The sequence below is a fragment of the Coregonus lavaretus genome (assembly GCF_964263955.1).
Source record: "Coregonus lavaretus genome assembly, chromosome: 11".
Classification (NCBI taxonomy): domain Eukaryota; kingdom Metazoa; phylum Chordata; class Actinopteri; order Salmoniformes; family Salmonidae; genus Coregonus; species Coregonus lavaretus.
In genome coordinates, this window is record NC_139998.1 from 37,681,270 (window position 1) to 37,704,442 (window position 23,173).

Sequence of the window (23,173 nt, forward strand, 5' to 3'; positions counted from 1 at the left end):
AAAACATCCCCACAGCATGATGCTGCCACCACCATACTTCACTGTGGGGATGGTGTTCTCGGAGTGATGAGAGGTGTTGGGTTTGCGTCAAACATAGCGTTTTCCTTGATGGCCAAAAAGCTCAATTTTAGTCTCATCTGACCAGAGTACCTTCTTCCATATGTTTGAGGAGTCTCCCACATGCCTTTTAGCGAACACCATACGTGTTTGCTTATTTTTTTCTTTAAGCAATGGCTTTTTTCTGACCACTCTTCCGTAAAGCCCAGCTCTGTGGGGTGTATGGCTTAAAGTGGTCCTATGGACAAATACTCCAATATCCGCTGTGGAGCTTTGCAGCTCCTTCAAAGTTATCTTTGGTGTCTTTGTTGCCTCTCTGATTAATGCCCTCCTTGCCTGGTCCATGAGTTTTGTTGGGCAGCCCTCTCTTGGCAGGTTTGTTGTGGTGCCATATTATTTCCACCCCTGAAAAGACACAGGCAAGCACATTTGGTTCTTCTCCCGACTTGGAACAGTCTTCATGATGCTAATGAAAAAAAGCTTGTGGATCACGTGAATGAAAGTGATGGTAACATTGCTGACAGTGCTTGCACTACAAGGGAGCCAGATGCAAGTTGGTGTAGCTGTGATGCAACTTCATAAGCACCATAAACACTTGATCCTCAAATGACATCACCTCGACCCTCCACTTGGCAAAGTAGACAATGCAATCCTTGTAACGTTCCAAGTATTCAACAACGATGTTGAACATGTCTTTGTCTGGAAGTCCTGTTTCCATCCTAAGTACTTTATCAGACAGCTGTGATGCTTAATACCTGTTGAGGGTATACAGCTGATTCTCCTATAGAATCTTCAACTGCGCAAATCCTCAAGATGCACCTCAGTGAGAACATTCTGCAACTGTGCAGACAGCAGCCTCCTACATTCAATGGGCCTGGAACTTCATCGTCTGCCATGGTGGATGTGTCTGCATCTTCCTCTTCTGCCATGGTGGATGTGTCTGGATCTTCCTCTTCTGCCATGGTGGATGAACTACCTTTTCTTGTAAATACAGGGCAATTTCTCTTTCCCAACATAAAATGGCAGCTGCAGACCCAAGTGTTGTCACTGGGTTTCCGGTCCGCCCGTCTGAAAGTCAAAAAAGTAGTTACTTTTACTAGCTAGCTAGGTTGAAACTAGATGATCAGGACAGTCTAGGGTACTATTTGCCCGAAGAGATGAAGTATTGCGATGAGCTATATGACTGTACTTACGATTCTAATTCTCAAGAGGAAAGTTAAAACCCTCAGCCGTGAGGTCACTGAGGAGGACCAACAGTGGTAGGGGGATATTCTGAAAGAAACATAAGGATTTTGGGCACTGGCCAGAAGACCACAATTTCTACTAGCCCGGGTAACATTCTGGTCCTAAATCTGTGGCATGCGATGTTTGTAAAGGCAAAATGTCACTGCTGTGTCAGGCTAGTTTGGCACATTTTCTACTAGCCATTTCACTGCTGTGTCAGGCTAGTTTGGCACATTGTATACTAGCCCAGTCTGAAAAGTACTAGCCTCAGGCTAACTTAATTCCCATCCCTGCTGACATATCTAACTGACTTCACAGGTCATTTGATTAGTCATGTACAACAGATGCCCACCACCTCAAGCTCAACCTTGACAAGACGGCACTGCTTTTCCTCCCGGGGAAGGCCTGCCCGTTCAAAGACCTCTCCATCACAGTTGACAACTCTACAGTGTCGCCCTCCCAGAGTGCAAAAAACCTTGGCGTGACCCTGGACAACACACTGTAATTCTCTGCAAACATCAAAGCAGTGACTCGCTCCTGCAGGTTTATGCTCTACAACATCCATAGAGTACGACCCTACCTCACACAGGAACCAGTGCAGGTCCGAATCCAGGCACTTGTCATCTCCTGTCTGGACTACTGCAACTCGCTGTTGGCTGGGCTCGCCGCTTGTGCCATCAAACCCCTGCAACTTATCCAGAACGCTGCATCCAGCCTGGTTTTCAACCTTCCCAAGTTCTCCCATGTCACCCTGCTCCTCCGCACACTCCACTGGCTTCCATTTAAAGCTCACATCCATTACAAGGCCATGGTGTTTGCCTATGGAGCAGCAAGAGGAACTGCCCTCCCTACCTTCAGGCTATGCTCAAACCCTACACCCCAACCCTAGCACTCTGTTCTGCCACCTCTGGTCTCTTGCCCTCCCAGCCCTATGGGAGGGCAGCTCCCACTCAGCCCAATCCAAGCTCCTCTCTGTCCTGGCACCCCAATGGTGGAACCAGCTTCGCCCTGAAGCTAGGACAGCAGAGTCCCTGCCCATCTTCCGAAAGCATCCCTGTCCTGGCATCCCCCTCCTCACCTCGACCCCCAGCTTCCCCCTGAAGCTAGGACAGTAGAGGTTTTTCCCACCCTGCAACATTGCCTTGAGTGATGATGTCAAAGCTTGCGACAGGATGTGTAGTTCTGTATGATAGGGGGGGGAGTAATTACAGGAGAACATATTGATTAAAGTTACCTTGTCCGAAAAAGATTTACGTGGTTATCAAAACGTCAAGCCAGGGTAAGCCTACACGAAACACAGACCTTATACTGTATGAAGTCGTTCTAAAATCCCCTATGGAAAAATGAATGGTTGAAAAACGATTGGAACCATTTCCGTGTTTGACCGCTAGGTTTTATGGGTATTATGACTCATACTGTGGTACTCAATTGTGCATCTGAACAAATGGATGGATGATGCATGGTACTTTTGATTATCTCATGATCATAACAAAATAACTTTTGTTATGTCGTGATCATGAGAAAATGATTTTGTGATCTTGACAAAATATATTTTGTTATGTGGTGATCATGAGATAAATCACCTACTAAGGAAATGACCTCAATAACAGCATTTTCAGCAGTTAAATGTAACAACAAAACATGTATATGTAAAAACCAATCTATTCATATGGTTTTTGAACACTATAATTTGTTTACAAGCATAGTAGACATACTTTTAGTTCATGGTTGACACAGCTTGTTGGCCATTAGCCAATCGGCGTTTCTCAACGAGTTCAAAGCACATGAATGCATCTAACTGGTAGTTACGACTTCACAACTGGTAATTACTACCTTCCCTTTTGTTTATGAATGCAGCATTAGTGCCTCTCCGACACATGCGCATGGACCATATGTGTGAAAACACTGTAGAGATTTTTTGTGGGGAGCCGTTGAGGATTCTGGTGTCGACATGTCAGAATTTGAAGCTGGGCGTTCGGCCCGAGTTGAGTCGGAGGAAAAATGGAGTTATACTCCAGTCTTGTAGATGGCGGTAATGCAACATTTATTGGATGCCAACCGCGCTTATACCTCATCGAAGAAGAAGAAGAAGAAGAAGAAGAAGAAGAAGAATCTTTTTTTTTGTGGGCGTAACAGAAATACAGTCAATCGGGGCTCTGTTCGATTACTTTGAAGTTTGATCCACCCTTTCTTCCTCGAGGTGTACATCTTCATATATAAGGTCAATCAATGGTGCACACACTAATCTGTATGAAAGCAGAAAGGTGAAAGGAAGGTTTCAACATATTCATGTCTCTCGCAGGTCTGTGACTGCTCCAATGAATGTATGGATTGCTCAAAAGGAAGGACAGTAAAAGTTTGTCAACGGAGCCTGCTGGAAAGCTTCTTCACGCCTACTTTACAGAATTCTCGCTTTCTTCCTCTGGCTAGTGGTTGTCCATGCAAGGTATGCTACAGTGAAGTGGGACGCACCCAATGATTTATATACGCACCCGTTCTTTGTTTATGTCTAGCTAGCTAGCGGTAAAGTAGCTTACTATTATAGTAAGCTATGCATGTCATCGAAACCTGTCCGTTTTTATTGAAATGTTTGTGACCCTACCAAGTGTAATGGTGTCACTTTTAATATTCAGCCAACAATTCAGTTCAGTCTTATTGCTACAGTTACTAATGTATCATGCTTACGTTAGCCTAGGCTAATCCTGTGTGAAACTAACACTGGCCGGCTAAATTGATTTATTCTCTATGTCCGCCATCCCGGCAGCTGTGCTAATAATGACGTGTCTTTCGTCTGTAGGTACGCAATGTCCAGCTCTGATCCAGTGGTTAGTGCTGCAGGTTCGGTGGTGTCGGACCCTCAACACTCTCAGAAACTTCTCAAGGCCCTTCGCTCCTTCTGGATAGAACAATGCTTCCAAGATGCAGTGTTAGTACTGGACGGGGAAAGGATTCCAGTCCAGAAAAACATTTTGGCTGCGGCTAGTCCATATATCAGGTAATCAGCTATGGCTTTTGACAAGCCATGGTTTAAAAAAAATGTTGACAGGGCTAATGTTGTGACATTGTTTCCAGCTGTCAAGGGTGTGTCCCAGTGTCCCACTCGGTGCTGGCAGACTGTCAGTGCCTTTTCCTGTCATTCTGATACAGTATTCTGACATATCCCATAGAACAAAACTGAACTACAACCCTCCAAAGGAAGATGGATCCATGTACACCATTGAGCTCCAAGGAATCTCTGTCAATATCATGAAGCAGATCTTGGACTTCATCTTTAGTGGGGAGGTGAGCAGTATGCAAATCTGTAGTGGGCCTACAATGAAGTGAACACAAGTGAGATGGGTCAGATTCATTAAAACTGACCAGTATGTGTGATTCTTATACTGGTTTTTAAATTGCCAATACCGATATTGTCCGGTAGGTTATATGCCTAACTCTTTTGAGAGAATCCATTTTCATATCTGTTTTAGAATTATATAATATTCAAAAACATATTATGATACCTAGAACAATCCTGATGTTACACTTCTCCTTCCATCCCGCTCCTTGTTGTCTGTGTGTAGATCAGTCTGAGTGAGGACACCATTCAGGACATGGTCCAGGCCGCTGACCTGCTGCTCCTGACAGACCTGAAGTCCCTGTGCTGCCAGTTTCTGGAGAGCTGCATTGCTGCAGAGAACTGCATTGGGATCCGGCTTTTCTCTCTACATTACTGCCTGCACCATGTTCACCATGCTGCCACAGACTTCCTTCAGACACATTTCTGTGATGTGGCCGCCACGGAGGAGTTCAAGGAGTTACCCCCAGACCGGCTGTGCGAGATCCTGTCGATGGAGAAGCTCAACGTGGGCAATGAGAAGCATGTCCTGGAGGCTGTGGTGCGCTGGCTCGGCCATGACCTGGAGGAACGGAGGGTGAGGGCCTGTTCTACTACTAGGGTGGTGGTGGTGGTACTGCCCTTGATTCTGTCTGTCAGAAAACAACCTCTTTAGTATTAGACATCTGCCTAAAGCATGGCTGCAAATGTAGAATTACAACTACAATTATGGTCGGAGACTACTAAATAATTTGAAGGAATGTGTTTTTCGCACACAATTTGCCTATGCATTACTATTGGCCTCTTAGCTCATCCCCTGAGTAACATCTTCTTGATCCCTCCCAGGTGCACATGAAAGAGGTGATGTCATCGGTGTGGATCCAGGGGCTGGACCAGGGTTACATGAGGGAGCAGATGTTGGGAGAGCCCGTGATGAGGGAGGTGATCCGGGAGTACTGCAATGCTCCACTGGGGGGCGCTGCACTGCAGGGCGAGGCTCTTCTAGCCGCCTTCAAACCTCGTGGCTACTCAGAGTGCATTGTCACTGTAGGGGGGGAGGAGAGAGGGTGAGTATTTGCTAAGTTGCTCTGGGATGATGTCCAGACAAATGTCTACATGCTGTTGAATGTGTACAGTGCTTTCAGAAAGTATTCATACCCCTTAACATATTCCACATTTTGTTGTGTTACAACCTGAATTCAAAATGGATTTTTAAAAAATTATCCTCACCCATCTATAAACAATACCCCATAATAATGACAAAGTGAAAACATGTTTTTAGAAATGTTTGCAAATTCATGGAAAATTATTACAGAAATATCTCATTTACATAAGTATTCACACCCCTGAGTCAATAGTTTTTAGAAGCACCTTCAGCAGCGATTACAGCTGAGAGTCTTTCTGGGTGAGTCTCAAAGCGCTTTCCAAACCTGGATTGCCATTATTCTTTATCAACATTCTTCAAGCTCTGTCAAATTGGTTTTTGATCATTGCTAGACAACCATTTTCAGGTCTTGCCATAGATTTTCAAGCAGATTTAAGTCAAAACTGTAATTTGTCCACTCAGGAACATTCACTGTCTTCTTGGTAAGCAACTCCAGTGTAGATTTGGCCTTGTGCTTTAGGTTATTGTCCTGCTGAAAGATGAATTCATCTCCCAGTGTCTGGTGGAAAGCAGACTGAACCAGGATTTCCTCTAGGATTTTGCCTGTGCTTAGCTCCATTCCGTTTCTTTTTTTATCCTGAATAACGCCCCAGTCCTTAACAATGACAAGCATACCCATAACATGATGCAGCCACCACTATGCTTGAAAATATGGAGAGTGGTACTCATAACACTTTGTTATCAGGGAAAGGTTAATTGCTTTGCCACATTTTTTGCAGTGTTACTTTAGTGCCTTGTTGCAAACAGGATGTATGTTTTGGAATATTTGTATTCTGTACAAGCTCCCTTCTTTTCACCCTGTCAATTAGGTTAGTATTGTGGAGTAACTACATTTACATTTACATTTTAGTCATTTAGCAGACGCTCCTATCCAGAGCGACATAGAGTTAGTGAGTGCATACATTTTTTAATTTACATTTTTATACTAGGCAAGTCAGTTAAGAACAAATTCTTATTTACAATGATGGCCTACACCGGCCAAACCCGGACGACACTGGGCCAGTTGTGCGCCGCTCTATGGGACTCCCAATCACGGCCTGGAATCGAACCAGGGGGTCTGTAGTGACGCCTCAAGCACTGAGATGCAGTGCCTTAGACCGCTGCGCCACTCGGGAGCAACAACAATGTTGTTGATCTGTCCTCAGTTTTCTCCTTTCACAGCCATTAAACTCTAACTGTTTTAAAGTCACCATTGGCCTCATGGTGAAATCCCTGAGCGGTTTCCTTCCTCTCTGCCAACTGAGTTAGGAAGGATGCCTGTATCTTTGTAGTGACTGGGTGTATTGATACACCATCCAAAGTGTAATTAATAACTTCACCATGCTCAAAGGGATATTCAATGTCTGCTTATTATTATGATTATTATTTTATTTATTTTTTTATCTACCAATGGGTGCATTGGAAAACCTTCCTGGTCTGTGACTTGTTAAGCATGTTTTTACTCCTGAATTAATTTAGGCTTGCCATAACAAAGGGGTTGATTACTTCAATTAATTTGTAAAAGTTTCCAAAAACATCATTATACTTTGAGATTATGGGGTAGTGACAAAAAATCTCAATTTAATCAATTTTAAATTCAGGCTGTAACACAGCAAAATGTGGAAAAAGTCAAGGGGTGTGAATATTTTCTGAACATTGATTCTAATTTTGCAATATGCTGTGGTTTTGTGCACATGCTTGATAGATAAACAGTTTGTAATGGAAATTCATGCAAAACATTCAGATAACTGCAAGTTATGACAAGCAAGAAGAGAATGTATTAAGGACAGGAAGGGTAAAAACTGAGAATAGTGTGGTTGATCTACTGATAGAGCACTGAGAGATTGAGGAGCCTCTAGACAAGTAAGTAAAGTTGAAGGGGTGTTATGGTGACACACAGACAGAGGATGAGGTTAGAAAAGGAGCCAGTGTGTCAGAGATAAAACCAACAGGACTGACCACAATTTACATCCTGTTATCTGGTTCCTGTTTAGAACGAGGAAGCCGTCAGCCATGGCGCGCTGCATGTGTCCACTCTATGACCCAAACCGCCAGCTGTGGATCGAGCTGGAACCAATGAGCATTGGGCGAATAGGGCATGGGGTGCTGGCAGCGGGTTGGTATTGGATCCAGACCCAGTTTTACTGTTACATATGCACATACTTATACACAGTGCAGTCTTCATGGCAGCTAATGATTAGTTGATAGCTCCAACAATTCTCATGTAAGGCAAACCCAACCTAGTCTTAGTGATCAACAATGGATTAACCCCATTTTTGTCCTCTCAGAGGGCCATCTCTTTGTGATGGGTGGCATGGATGAAACCAAGACAGTCCTTAGCAGTGGAGAGAAATATGACCCAAACACAAACACTTGGACCCCCATTCCTTCCATGAAACAGGTATTCTACTACTCCACACAACCTAAAAACTGCAAAGTTTTTTTCTTTGCAATCCTTTTAACCTTTTCATTAGCACCATTCAACCCACTTATTTCATAGGCATTTCAAGTGTATCATTTGAAGTTCTCACTTCAATTGGTTATGTAGACCAAATAAATGTATTCCACTAAACCAAGGGATTATTGTGGTATGTACTGGTACATACATTACACTTTTTTATTTAATCTATCAAATGTTCCATCTATCTTTTTTACTTGTATACTCCCACTGGTAGCCATTTTTTGTTTTGTTCGTCTCTAACCTGCTAAAATGTGTTATAGTTCCGAGTGATGCCACCAGGGTTCAGTATTGCCCAGTATTATTGAGGCTTCTGCCATTTGTTTGGTCAGGCGAGGCAGAACTTTGGTGTTGCAGAGCTGGATGGGGTGATCTATGTGTTGGGAGGAGAGGAAGAGGACAAGGAGCTCCTGACTGTGGAGGTGTTCGACCCTCACTACAACACCTGGACCACACAAACCAGCATGACCATGGTCCGCAAGGTGAGACATGAACATTTCCGGCTTCCAACTGAAATGTATAACAAACACATTCACAAATTGCAACCTCTCCAAATCTCTCACCACTTGCCCAACGATCTCTCCTCTCCTCAGGTTGGCTGCTATGCCACCATGAAAAAGAAGATCTATGCCATGGGTGGTGGGTCATATGGAAAGCTGTACGACTCAGTAGAATCTTATGACCCAAAGACCCAGCAGTGGACTGCAATCTGCCCTTTGAAAGAGAGAAGGTACATAATCAACTCAGTAGTTTGAATTTGAAAAAATATGAATATACAGTATATGCAGTGGGGTCCAAAATTGACACCCTTGATAAAAATTAGAAAAAAATACTATATAAAATAAATAATTCCAATACTGAGCTATATTGTATGCAAAATATTTATTTTATACTAATACAATTGCTCAGAAAAATTGATTTTGTTTAACAAAATCAATTTCAATTACTTTCAATATCTCACCTTGCGAGGATAATGGCACTGAGCCTTTTTCTAAAATGTTTTATGAGTTGGAGAACACATTGGGAGGGATCATAGACCATTCCTCCATACAGAATTCTTCGTATGGTGGTGTGCATGGCCAAAGAGCTCCATTTTCATGTCATCCAACAAATGTAAATGCATGGAGTTTGCTAAACGGCATTGGCACTTGGATTGGAACTGGTGCTTTGGTCAGATGACATGAAAATAGAGCTCTTTGGCCACGCACACCAGTGGTGGGTTTGGCGTCGAAATGAGAATGCATGAGCAGAAAAGAACCCCATATCTACTGTAAAATATGGTGGTGGATCTTTGATGTTATGGGGCTATTTTGCTTGCACTGGTCCTAGAGCCCTTGTTAAAAGCCCAGTGTAGTCAAAAACATGATTTTTTTATGTGTTTTATATTATATTGTACAACAAAAATGTGATCAGAGTTATTTCCTGATATTTGCGGATAGAAAATACCATCTGCATAGGACCTTCTAATCAGCAGGTTTGCAAGGTGGGAGTTTCGGCTTTCCATGGTGACATCCGTTCCAAACCTCTCTACCAATAACAGCTAGTTTTCTGTTCTCCCCTCCCCACTCAGAACACTCCCAGATAGTGAGAAATCGTTTTTTGCTAAAAAGCTATTTTTGCCAATTTTCATGGAACTCTATTACAGTAACTAGGTTTCCATCCAATTGGCGACAGATTTTCATGCAAATATTCAAAAATCTGCATAAAGCAAAAAAAATTGCTTTTTCCCAAACAGTGGTGTTCCTCCAAACTGGACTTGTTGCAGATACAAAATCTGTGCGTGATGACAGTGCACACAATTATTATTTTATTGCTTAAGTTTTTATTTACCAAATAAAAATCTAATGCTCAATGTGTTTCCATTGCATTTCAACTCTACTGATAGTTTTCTCACAAACTTTTGCGTTAAATAGCAAATGTGTCTACTCTGGTCTTGGCACGTGCGTGCTAGCCAACAGCTCACAGATACAGTGCGGCTAGGCTAGTCTACATGATGAGATTATGGGTAATTATTTGTCAAATGGCAGTCAAGCATCGATCATCATGTCACCAGAATAAGACCCTCAACATTTATTGGAAAGGCGCATCAAGCTCATACCGTGCACTTTCACCACCCTGTGAAGTTCATCATAACTTATTTAATCTGTAGCCTAATTTAAACTGCATGGTTTCCCCGAGTCGTAGTGCGAGGATCACACACCATGTCATCGTGTGACTCCAACTTTACTTCGATATGATGGTTGTTATATCAATATTTGCGCATAAAGGCGTTTCCACCACCATTTCTTGCATAATACATTTTACAGACAAAATCCCATATTGTCGAACAAACAAATTATCTGTCTGCATCTATGAAATTGTACTGAAACTTCCTGTTTCCATCACAGCTGTCGTGATTTTCTTTTATATGGTTTAACTTTACTCACATAAAAACTGTAGATGGAAATGTGGTTAGTAAGGTATTTAATTGCTACCCAGTAATGATTTGATATTGATATAGAAATGTCTGCATTGGGTCAACTGCATCATTAACTTTACCCAGTACCAGGATATTTTAGCCAAAAACCTGGTTGCCTCTGCCAGGAGGCTGAAACTTGGCTGCAAGTGGATCTTCCAGCAAGACTATAACCCCAAGCACACATAAAAATCCACAAAGAAATTGTTAATTGGCCACAAAATCAACATTTTGCAATGGCCATCTCAGTCTCTGGACTTGAAACCCATTGAAAACCTGTGGTTTGAATTGAAGAGGGCAGTCCATAAGTGCAGACGAAGGATATCAATGATCTGGAAGGAGTCTGTATGGAGGAATAGTCTAAGATCCCTTCCAATGTGTGCTACCACTCATAAAACATTTTACAAAAAGGCTCCGTGCAAGGTGAAAACGGGTGTCAATAATTTTGACCCCTACCTTCTTGAGAAGAAAATATTACTTGTTAAACAAAATCATTTTTTCTGAGCAATTATATTAGTAAAAAATAATAGAATATGTATTTTATATATATATATACAGTTGAAGTTTACATACACCTTAGCCAAATACATTTGAACTCAGTTTTTCACAATTCCTGACATTTAATCCTAGTAAAAATTCCCTGTTTTAGCTCAGTTAGGATCACCACTTTATTTTAAGAATGTGAAATGATAGTAGAGAGTGATTTTATTTCAGGTTTTATTTATTTCATCACATTCCCAGTGGGTCAGAAGTTTACATACACTCAATTAGTATTTCGTAGCATTGCCTTTAAATTGTTTAACTTGGGTCAAACGTTTCGGGTAGCCTTCCACAAGCTTCTCACAATAAATTGGGTGAATTTTGGCCCATTCCTCCTGACAGAGCTGGTGTAACTGAGTCAGGTTTGTAGGCCTCTTTGCTCGCACACGCTTTTTCAGTTCTGCCCACAAATTTTCTATAGGATTGAGGTCAGGGCTTTGTGATGGCCACTCCAATACCTTGACATACCTATGTCGATATAGGACTCGTTTTACTGTGGATATAGATACTTTTGTACCTGTTTCCTCCAGCATCTTCACAAGGTCCTTTGCTGTTGTTCTGGGATTGATTTGCACTTTTCGCACCAGAGTACGTTAATCTCTAGGAGACAGAACGCTTCTCCTTCCTGAGCGGTATGACGGCTGCGTTGTCCCATGGTGTTTATACTTGCGTACTATTGTTTGTACAGATGAACGTGGTACCTTCAGGCGTTTGAAATTGCTCCCAAGGATGAACCAGACTTGTGGAGGTCTACCATTTTTTTTCTGAGGTCTTGGCTGATTTCTTTTGATTTTCCCATGATGTCAAGCAAAGAGGCACTGAGTTTGAAGGTAGGCCTTGAAATACATCCACAGGTACACCTCCAATTGACTCAAATGATGTCAATTAGCCTAACAGAAGCTTCTAAAGCCATGACATCATTTTCTGGAATTTTCAACTTAGTGTCTGTAAACTTCTGACCCACTGGAATTGTGATACAGTGAAATAATCTGTCCGTAAACAATTGTTGGAAAAATTACTTGTGTCATGCACAAAGTAGATGTCCTAACCGACTTGCAGTTTGTTAACCAAAAATGTGTGGAGTGGTTGAAAAACAAGTTTAAATGACTCAAACCTAAGTGTATGTAAACTTCCGACTTCAACTGTGTGTGTATGTGTATATATACACTGCTCAAAAAAATAAAGGGAACACTTAAACAACACAATGTAACTCCAAGTAAATCACACTTCTGTGAAATCAAACTGTCCACTTAGGAAGCAACACTGATTGACAATAAATTTCAACAACATGCTGTTGTGCAAATGGAATAGACAACAGGTGGAAATTATAGGCAATTAGCAAGACACCCCCAATAAAGGACTGGTTTTGCAGGTGGTGACCACAGACCACTTCTCAGTTCCTATGCTTCCTGGCTGATGTTTTGGTAACTTTTGAATGCTGGCGGTGCTTTCATTCTAGTGGTAGTATGAGACGGAGTCTACAACCCACACAAGTGGCTCAGGTAGTGCAGCTCATCCAGGATGGCACATCAATGCGAGCTGTGGCAAGAATGTTTGCTGTGTCTGTCAGCGTAGTGTCCAGAGCATGGAGGCGCTACCAGGAGACAGGCCAGTACATCAGGAGGCCATAGGAGGGCAACAACCCAGCAGCAGGACTGCTACCTCCGCCTTTGTTCAAGGAGGAGCAGGAGGAGCCCTGCCAGAGCCCTGCAAAATGACCTCCAGCAGGCCACAAATGTGCATGTGTCTGCTCAAACGGTCAGAAACAGACTCCATGAGGATGGTATGAGGGCCCGACGTCCACAGGTGGGGGTTGTGCTTACAGCCTAACACCGTGCAGGACGTTTGGCATTTGCCAGAGAACACCAAGATTGGCAAATTCGCCACTGGCGCCCTGTGCTCTTCACAGATGAAAGCAGGTTCACACTGAGCACATGTGACAGAGTCTGGAGACGCCGTGGAGAACGTTCTGCTGCCTGCAACATCCTCCAGCATGACCGGTTTGGCGGTGGGTCAGTCATGGTGTGGGGTGGCATTTCTTTGGGGGGCCGCACAGCCCTCCATGTGCTCGCCAGAGGTAGCCTGACTGCCATTAGATACCGAGATGAGATCCTCAGACCCCTTGTGAGACCATATGCTGGTGCGGTTGGCCCTGGGTTCCTCCTAATGCAAGACAATGCTAGACCTCATGTGGCTGGAGTGTGTCAGCAGTTCCTGCAAGAGGAAGGCATTGATGCTATGGACTGGCCCGCCCGTTCCCCAGACCTGAATCCAATTGAGCACATCTGGGACATCATGTCTCGCTCCATCCACCAACGCCACGTTGCACCACAGACTGTCCAGGAGTTGGCGGATGCTTTAGTCCAGGTCTGGGAGGAGATCCCTCAGGAGACCATCCGCCACCTCATCAGGAGCATGCCCAGGCGTTGTAGGGAGGTCATACAGGCACGTGGAGGCCACACACACTACTGAGCCTCATTTGACTTGTTTTAAGGACATTACATCAAAGTTGGATCAGCCTGTAGTGTGGTTTTCCACTTTAATTTTGAGGGTGACTCCAAATCCAGACCTCCATGGGTTGATAAATTTGATTTCCATTGATAATTTCTGTGTGATTTTGTTGTCAGCACATTCAACTATGTAAAGAAAAAAGTATTTAATAAGATTATTTCATTCATTCAGATCTAGGATGTGTTATTTTAGTGTTCCCTTTATTTTTTTGAGCAGTGTATATATTTTATCAGTCAAAGGTTTGGAATCACCTACTCATTCATTATTTTTACTATTTTCCACATTGTAGAATAATAGTGAAGACATTAAAACTATGAAATAACACATATGTCATCATGTAGTAACCAAAAAAGTGTTAAACAAATCAAAATATATTTTATATTTGAGATTCTTCAAAGTAGCCACCCTTTGCCTTGATGACAGCTTTGCACAATATTGGCATTCTCTAAACCAGCATCATGAGGTAGTCACCTGGAATGCATTTCAATTAACAGGTGTGCCTTGTTGCAAGTTCATTTGTGGAATTTCCTTCCTTCTTAATGCATTTGAGCCAATCATTTGTGATGTGACAAGATAGGGAGGGTAAAAAAACAAGTCCGTATTATGGCAAGAACAGCTCAAATAAGCCAAGAGACACGAAAGTCCATCATCACTTTAAGACATGAAGGTCAGTCAATCTGGAAAATTTCAAGAACTTTGAAAGTTTCTTCAAGTGCAGTCACAAAGACCATCAAGCACTATGATGAAACTGGCTCTCATGAGGACCGCCACAGGAAAGGAAGACCCAGAGTGACCAGCCTCAGAAATTGCAAGCTGTTTAAAGGCACAGTCAACTTAGTGTATGTAAACTTCTGACCCACTGGAATTGTGATACAGTGAATTATAAGTGAAATGATCTGTCTGTAAACAATTGTTGGAAAAATTACTTGTGTCATGCACAAAGTAGATGTCCTAACTGACTTGCCAAAACTATAGTTTGTTAACAAGAAATTTGTGGAGTGGTTGAAAAACGAGTTTTAATGACTCCAACCTAAGTGTATGTAAACTTCCGACTTCAACTGTATATACAGTGGGGAGAACAAGTATTTGATACACTGCCGATTTTGCAGGTTTTCCTACTTACAAAGCATGTAGAGGTCTGTAATCTTTATCATAGGTACACTTCAACGGTGAGAGACGGAATCTAAAACAAAAATCCAGAAAATCACATTGTATGATTTTTAAGTAATTAATTTGCATTCTATTGCATGACATAAGTATTTGATCACCTACCAACCAGTAAGAATTCCGGCTCTCACAGACCTGTTAGTTTTTCTTTAAGAAGCCCTCCTGTTCTCCACTCATTACCTGTATTAACTGCACCTGTTTGAACTCGTTACCTGTATAAAAGACACCTGTCCACACACTCAATCAAACAGACTCCAACCTCTCCACAATGGCCAAGACCAGAGAGCTGTGTAAGGATATCAGGGATAAAATTGTAGACCTGCACAAGGCTGGGATGGGCTACAGGACAATAGGCAAGCAGTTTGGTGAGAAGGCAACAACTGTTGGCGCAATTATTAGAAAATGGAAGAAGTTCAAGATGACGGTCAATCACCCTCGGTCTGGGGCTCCATGCAAGATCTCACCTCGTGGGGCATCAATGATCATGAGGAAGGTGAGGGATCAGCCCAGAACTACACAGCAGGACCTGGTCAATGACCTGAAGAGAGCTGGGACCACAGTCTCAAAGAAAACCATTAGTAACACACTACGCCGTCATGGATTAAAATCCTGCAGCGCACGCAAGGTCCCCCTGCTCAAGCCAGCGCATGTCCAGGCCCGTCTGAAGTTTGCCAATGACCATCTGGATGATCCAGAGGAGGAATGGGAGAAGGTCATGTGGTCTGATGAGACAAAAATAGAGCTTTTTGGTCTAAACTCCACTCGCCGTGTTTGGAGGAAGAAGAAGGATGAGTACAACCCCAAGAACACCATCCCAACCGTGAAGCATGGAGGTGGAAACATCATTCTTTGGGGATGCTTTTCTGCAAAGGGGACAGGACGACTGCACCGTATTGAGGGGATCTTGGCCGGGGCCATGTATCGCGAGATCTTGGCCAACAACCTCCTTCCCTCAGTAAGAGCATTGAAGATGGGTCGTGGCTGGGTCTTCCAGCATGACAACGACCCGAAACACACAGCCAGGGCAACTAAGGAGTGGCTCTGTAAGAAGCATCTCAAGGTCCTGGAGTGGCCTAGCCAGTCTCCAGACCTGAACCCAATACAAAATCTTTGGAGGGAGCTGAAAGTCCGTATTGCCCAGCGACAGCCCAGAAACCTGAAGGATCTGGAGAAGGTCTGTATGGAGGAGTGGGCCAAAATCCCTGCTGCAGTGTGTGCAAACCTGGTCAAGACCTACAGGAAACGTATGATCTCTGTAATTGCAAACAAAGGTTTCTGTACCAAATATTAAGTTCTGCTTTTCTGATGTATCAAATACTTATGTCATGCAATAAAATGCACATTAATTACTTAAAAATCATACAATGTGATTTTCTGGATTTTTGTTTTAGATTCCGTCTCTCACAGTTGAAGTGTACCTATGATAAAAATTACAGACCTCTACATGCTTTGTAAGTAGGAAAACCTGCAAAATCGGCAGTGTATCGAATACTTGTTCTTCCCACTGTATGTGTGTGTATATATATATATATATATATATACAGTGGGGAAAAAAAGTATTTAGTCAGCCACCAATTGTGCAAGTTCTCCCACTTAAAAAGATGAGAGAGGCCTGTAATTTTCATCATAGGTACACGTCAACTATAACAGACAAAATTAGAAAAAAAAATCTAGAAAATCACATTCTAGGATTTTTAATGAATTTATTTGCAAATTATGGTGGAAAATAAGTATTTGGTCAATAAAAAAAGTTTCTCAATACTTTGTTATATACCCTTTGTTGGCAATGACACAGGTCAAACGTTTTCTGTAAGTCTTCACAATGTTTTCACACACTGTTGCTGGTATTTTGGCCCATTCCTCCATGCAGATCTCCTCTAGAGCAGTGATGTTTTGGGGCTGTCACTGGGCAACATGGACTTTCAACTCCCTCCAAAGATTTTCTATGGGGTTGAGATCTGGAGACTGGCTAGGCCACTCCAGGACCTTGAAATGCTTCTTACGAAGCCACTCCTTTGTTGCCCGGGCGGTGTGTTTGGGATCATTGTCATGCTGAAAGACCCAGCCACGTTTCATCTTCAATGCCCTTGCTGATGGAAGGAGGTTTTCACTCAAAATATCACGATACATGGCCCCATTCATTCTTTCCTTTACACGGATCAGTCGTCCTGGTCCCTTTGCAGAAAAACAGCCCCAAAGCATGATGTTTCCACCCCCATGCTTCACAGTAGGTATGGTGTTCTTTGGATGCAACTCAGCATTCTTTGTCCTCCAAACACGACGAGTTGAGTTTTTACCAAAAAGTTCTATTTTGGTTTCATCTGACCATATGACATTCTCCCAATCCTCTTCTGGATCATCCAAATGCACTCTAGCAAACTTCAGACGGGCCTGGACATGTACTGGCTTAAGCAGGGGGACACGTCTGGCACTGCAGGATTTGAGTCCCTGGCGGCGTAGTGTGTTACTGATGGTAGGCTTTGTTACTTTGGTCCCAGCTCTCTGCAGGTCATTCACTAGGTCCCCCCGTGTGGTTCTGGGATTTTTGCTCACCGTTCTTGTGATCATTTTGACCCCACGGGGTGAGATCTTGCGTGGAGCCCCAGATCGAGGGAGATTATCAATGGTCTTGTATGTCTTCCATTTCCTAATAATTGCTCCCACAGTTGATTTCTTCAAACCAAGCTGCTTACCTATTGCAGATTCAGTCTTCCCAGCCTGGTGCAGGTCTACAATTTTGTTTCTGGTGTCCTTTGACAGCTCTTTGGTCTTGGCCATAGTGGAGTTTGGAGTGTGACTGTTTGAGGTTGTGGACAGGTGTCTTTTATACTGATAACAAGTTCAAACAGGTGCCATTAATACAGGTAACGAGTGGAGGACAGAGGAGCCTCTTAAAGAAGAAGTTACAGGTCTGTGAGAGCCAGAAATATTGCTTGTTTGTAGGTGACCAAATACTTATTTTCCACCATAATTTGCAAATAAATTCATAAAAAATCCTACAATGTGATTTTCTGGAAAAAAAAATCTCAATTTGTCTGTCATAGTTGACATGCACCTATGATCAAAATTACAGGCCTCTCTCATATTTTTAAGTGGGAGAACTTGCACAATTGGTGGCTGACTAAATACTTTTTTTCCCCACTGTATAGAGCCATGTTATTTTTACTCATTCTTTTTATTTTTATTCCTTATTCACTGTGCATTTATTTCTTGTCACTTAATTTTTTATTTGATTTTTTTTTATCTTGTTGGAAAAGGACCCGTAAGTAAACATTTAACTGTTAGTCTACACCTGTTGTCTACGAAGCATGTGACAAATTACCTTTTTTTGGGGGGGGGATTATTTAGTTCTCAAAATCTGTAGTAGACAAACCAGTTTACATGTATAGTCTAATCTATAGGTTTACCAAACGTTTAAATGATCATCCATTAAGAGCAGTCGAATTAAGTAATAGTAAAATGTATTTTAACAAAATAGAAGAGAATCATATCAAAAGTAATCTGAGCATTGCATTGTGAAAGGCAATTACTTTATATGAACATGTATTGCAATGTGACACTAAGTTTGATGAAAAAGTGACTGAATGATTTTGTGTGTTCTACTTAGTTAATTCACAATGTGCTTAGAGTTTTGAAACAACTGCCTTTTTGATTATCTGTTTTGAGTTTTGAACTAAGAGTTGTGAAACTGCACCACATACTTGTAAAAATTGCACCAAAGCGATAAAATAACTTACAGTGAACAATTGCATGCACTTATTATAATGACTATATATTAGGTTAGATTACATAAATGCATTCTGTCTATTGTATTTCGACACGAGGTAGAGAATAAGGCCAGAAGCATAGCTTTGTCCCCAGATTAACTCATATTTTTCCTAACTTTTTAAATAGAATTTTCATCCCTTCAAAGACCACAAAAGATGTATGTGACAGAAAGTCCCCTGTGGTGGATTTGTTTAGTGTTGGTGTTATTCATATTATGCTCTCGATAGAGTTCCAAAATTCCGTGAACTTTAAATAAATTCCCAGCTTTTCCTGAAATCCCGGTTGGAGAGCACAGGAGGGAATAAACAGGAAATCCGTAATCCCCCAACCAGGATTTCTGGAAAACCTGGGAATTTATTGAAAATTCCTGGAATTTTGCAACTCTAGCTCTTGATGAGTGACCCCTCACCTAATGTTACGGTGGGGTTGTCTCTGCCTGCAGGTTTGGCTCAGTGGCGTGTGGTGTGGGTCAGGAGCTCTATGTGTTTGGAGGCGTGAGGAGCCGTGACTCCGACAACCCAGAATCCAGCCCCATGACCACCTGCAAGTCCGAGTTTTTCCATGATGAGATGAAAAGGTCAATAATAGGGCTTACTTTGATCAAATATTTCCTTGTTTTAATTTATGCATTAGCCAGAACGGTTATAGACTGGGGTGTATCCTCGTTACCTAAAGACGAAGAGACCTTATATTTACTGTGTTTGTAGATGAGTAAAAAAACTTTAAAGCATTATTTTATTTTTTGGGCCCAACCACACTGTGTCCAGATGGATGTACCTGGACGACCAGAATCTCTGTGTTCAGACCAGTTCCTCCTTTGTGTATGGAGCTGTCCCCATTGGAGTCAGCATTTATGTGGTGGGAGACCTAGACACTGGTGAGTTAAAGGCTGTGCCAATAGAAATGTAAATATTATGATATGTTATGTAATGGACTCCTGAAGCACATTACAACAACTTGGCAAACATTTGCAAATACAAGTTACTGTTTGTGTGTACTGTGTAATGTATATATTTATCTCTAAAGGTGTGTGTGTGTGTACAGCTGGCGGTCCCCTGAGGGCAATATGAATGTATATTTTCCTCCCTCTGCGTAGGTACAACCTATGACTATGTGAGGGAATTCCGTCGTAGCTCGGGGACGTGGCACCGCACCAAGCCCATGCTGACATCTGATCTGTGCAAGACGGGCTGTGCAGCTCTGCGCATCGCTAACTGCAAACTGTTCCGTCTGCAGCTGAAGCAGGGCCTGTTTAGACACAGGGTCCCATTGTCATAGAATGGCACTCCTTTAGGTGCTCTGTCCACGCTCATCTTTTTGGCTATGGGCACAGCAATGGGACGTAAGAATGGAGGTTGAAGAAGGGACCCTCAAATGGGAATGTTTGGAGTATTTATCTGCATATTTTGCTGGCTTTCTTAGGGTTCATCAGGGTATTATTGTATATGGGATCTTGCTTGAAGAGGGATCGCTTTTTAAACATGGCCTTATTTTATTGCAATTTAACAGTGGGAATGATTTGTAAATATGTTTTACTGACATTCTCCATTCGTTTACTATGTTTTTGCTGCTGCTTGGTGGGTTTTAGAGAATGTAACACTAATTTTAAGGGGTCAAAAGCAATAATTACATTTTAGCAGACACGCTTATCCAGAGCGACTTACAGGAGCAATTAGGTTTAAGTGCCCTGTTCAAGGGCACATCTACAGATGTTTCACCTAGTCGGCTCGGAAATTCGAACCAGCGACCTTTCACTTAACCGCTAGGCTACCTGCCGCCTAGTAGTACTGTCATTCGTAGTCACCTAGGCTGTCATTTTTAAGGAAAATCTAGACCCATGTCTAACACTGTATTTTTATTTTTTTAATGAGTCAGTGAATGTCAACTAGAGATGCATAAATAGACTCACAAAAGGACAAATGCTGTTTTTGGCCTATGACAACTAGAGATGCACAAGGATACTTTTATAAAAGAACAGATGTGGTTTTAGTTGTTCCCTTAGCTAAGGGACTTGTGGCCTATAAAATAATCTTTACTCAATCTTAACTTAAAATAAGACTGTTTTTAAATAGACCGTTTATAATTAGTAATACCAGAAGCTGGAGCATAGCACATATTGAAATGGTAACTGGTGATATACTGTATACACTGAGTGTATAAAACATTAGGAACAAAACATTAGGAACACCTGCTCTTTCCATGACATAGACTGACCAGCTGAATCCAGGTGAAAGCTATGATCCCTTATTGATGTCACCTATTAAATCCACTTCAATAAGGGGAGGAGACAGGTTAAAGAAGGATTTTTAAGCTTTGAGACAATTGAGACATGGATTGTGTATGTGTGCCATTCAGAGGGTGAATGGTCACGACAAAAGATTTAAGTGTTTTTGAACAGGGTATGGTAGTAGGTGCCAGGCACACTGGTTTGAGTGTGTCAAGAACTGCAACACTGCTGGGTTTTTCACGCTCAACAGTTTTCTGTGTATCAAGAATGGTCCACCACCGAAAGGACATCCAGCCAACTTGACACAACTGTGGGAAGCATTGGAGTCAACATCGGCCAGGGTCCCTATGAAATGCTTTCGACACCTTGTAGTTCATGCTCCGACGAATTGAGGCTGTTCTGAGGGCAAAAGGGGGTGTAACTCAATATTAGGAAGGTGTTCCTAATGATTTGTGCACTGTGTGTGTATATATGAACGGTACTGTATCCTAAATGAAATCTCTTCATGACATGCATGAATGTAAGGCTGAGTTAAGCTTTTTCCTGCAGTGCCATTGGTTTCTCCTCAACCAAGCACTCTAGGAACAGCGTGGGTCAGAAATAGATGTAGAGTTACTAGTGTCACGCTTAAAGGCGCTGCATGGTCAATCCGACATCTGCATTGGCCGTGCAGCATTTAGGTGATATGGCCTCTGTAGAAGTCAGGGCATTCATACTTCTTGCGCTTCGTAAAGCAGCGCAGAGCTGTTGTCAAAAAAGTGAGTTTGTATTTATACAGGACCTCCCGCCCCCACCTACCGTCAACCAATCATGTCAATGCAGAGCTATATGGAGCCCTCTGCATTGTTACAACATTTGGGAGGTGCACGGCAATGCGGTACGGAGCTCAATTTGGCCTCTGCATGCCTCCGGAGGCTCTGCAATTGCGTCACACCCTCCATTACGGAGCCTCCGACCACATTTTCGGATCAAGCATAAATGTGACTTTTAAGTTGCTGGATGTAATTTGCTGATGACCTTTGAACTGGCTTTCCAGTCAGTGTGGACGAATTTGGCATCTGTTGACCCCATTTGTTCTGTGTGAGTTACAGCTGTTGCTTTCCATCTCAATAGAAGGGAAACTCATCACCTATACACTACAGAACTCACAGACACATACAGTATAAGAGAAAATGCATTCACACACACACACTTAATGCCTTAATGCAGCCAACAGAGCTCAGGACACCTCTGAAAAGCACCAAGAACACATATTATACTGTATCACAATCTCCACTTAACACTGTTTAGTTGTAGCATGTTACAGTGTATTGCTGAGAGACACTCAACATTCCACTGTCCCTCAAACAGTTTAAACACTATCCACATTCTAGTGGTCGAAACAGTGCTTTCACAAAGAATTCACCCATTGTGTAGCTATCAAAACACTTTGTGATGCACTTAAGCACTGTTCTTCTGGGAATTCTGCAATAGTACCATCAAGTGGTTGATAACCAAAATCGGGATGTGAGAGGAGCATAAATTCAAAGCTGTTTGTATTTTGTATTCAATTCTGTGGGGTAGCAAGGAAGGTCTCATCGAATGAGCTCAATCATGAGTGTCTTTTGGTTTAACAAAATGGATTAAACACAACTCTGTCTGGTCAACTGGGTAGTTATTCCTCTGTGACTTCAGCCCTGCTTGAAGTGGTTTAAATCAAGTAGCATTCAGGGTGTGTTTTTTTATTTATTCCAGGAGATTTGGGGGGAACTGAGGAGTTATTCCCCAAATAATCCATTATATTTGGGTTATTGTTTGTTTAAAAAAAATACCCATAGTTTTTGAGTGGAGTTACCCTTTAACACAACAGGATTAATGAAGATAATCAGGATGGAGTTAATTAATTGAAACCAAGCTGCTCTCATTACGTTCTCATAATTTAACAAGAGATTTTGTAACTCGGGACACTGATGAGTGGCTAATGTTAAACTGAGACCTGAGAGACTGTGCTTCTTCTGCTACAGTTTGGACACAGGATTTAGGCTGGGATTCAGCTAGGAGCGCTGCCGACCGGACAACTATACCAGACCTGTTCATGTCCACCAGTGGCATGTGAAGGGAAACATATCAGAAAGCCACCAGCACTCTACACTCATTGCATTGACAAAACCCATTTGAGATTTACGTTGAGCGTAATCAATGTTTACATAATAATGCTGATTGTAAAGGAATGAATTCATCAGAAATTAGGAACCGTAATGTGTTATGCCCTAAGATTTTGGGCATGTTTGTAGGACCTCCTTATTTATGTTCCATTTGAGTGTGATTTA

The 23,173-nt window shown here is 42.3% G+C and overlaps 1 protein-coding gene across 1 annotated transcript; it reads left to right on the forward strand.

The window, feature by feature from the left end:
• The first annotated feature begins 3,410 nt into the window (after nt 1-3,410).
• On the forward strand, nt 3,411-22,509 carry gan (gigaxonin). Its single transcript, XM_084172294.1, has 12 exons — nt 3,411-3,727; nt 4,079-4,276; nt 4,449-4,563; nt 4,842-5,192; nt 5,441-5,661; nt 7,733-7,854; nt 8,027-8,139; nt 8,529-8,678; nt 8,790-8,926; nt 19,080-19,214; nt 19,405-19,514; nt 19,734-22,509. The coding sequence occupies exons 2-12, from the start codon at nt 4,086-4,088 to the stop codon at nt 19,913-19,915; spliced, it is 1,827 nt and encodes a 608-aa protein (XP_084028420.1). The 5' UTR covers nt 3,411-3,727; nt 4,079-4,085; the 3' UTR covers nt 19,916-22,509.
• Nucleotides 22,510-23,173: the final 664 nt, after the last annotated feature.

What these genes read in the sequence shown, in the direction of transcription:
- gan (XM_084172294.1), top strand. Translation starts at nt 4,086, where the DNA reads ATGTCCAGCTCTGATCCAGTGGTTAGTGCTGCAGGTTCGGTGGTGTCG. An exon ending in GCATGACCATGGTCCGCAAG is followed by an intron (nt 8,679 to 8,789) that starts GTGAGACATGAA and finishes TCCTCTCCTCAG; the next exon opens with GTTGGCTGCTATGCCACCAT. An exon ending in TGCCCTTTGAAAGAGAGAAG is followed by an intron (nt 8,927 to 19,079) that starts GTACATAATCAA and finishes CTCTGCCTGCAG; the next exon opens with GTTTGGCTCAGTGGCGTGTG.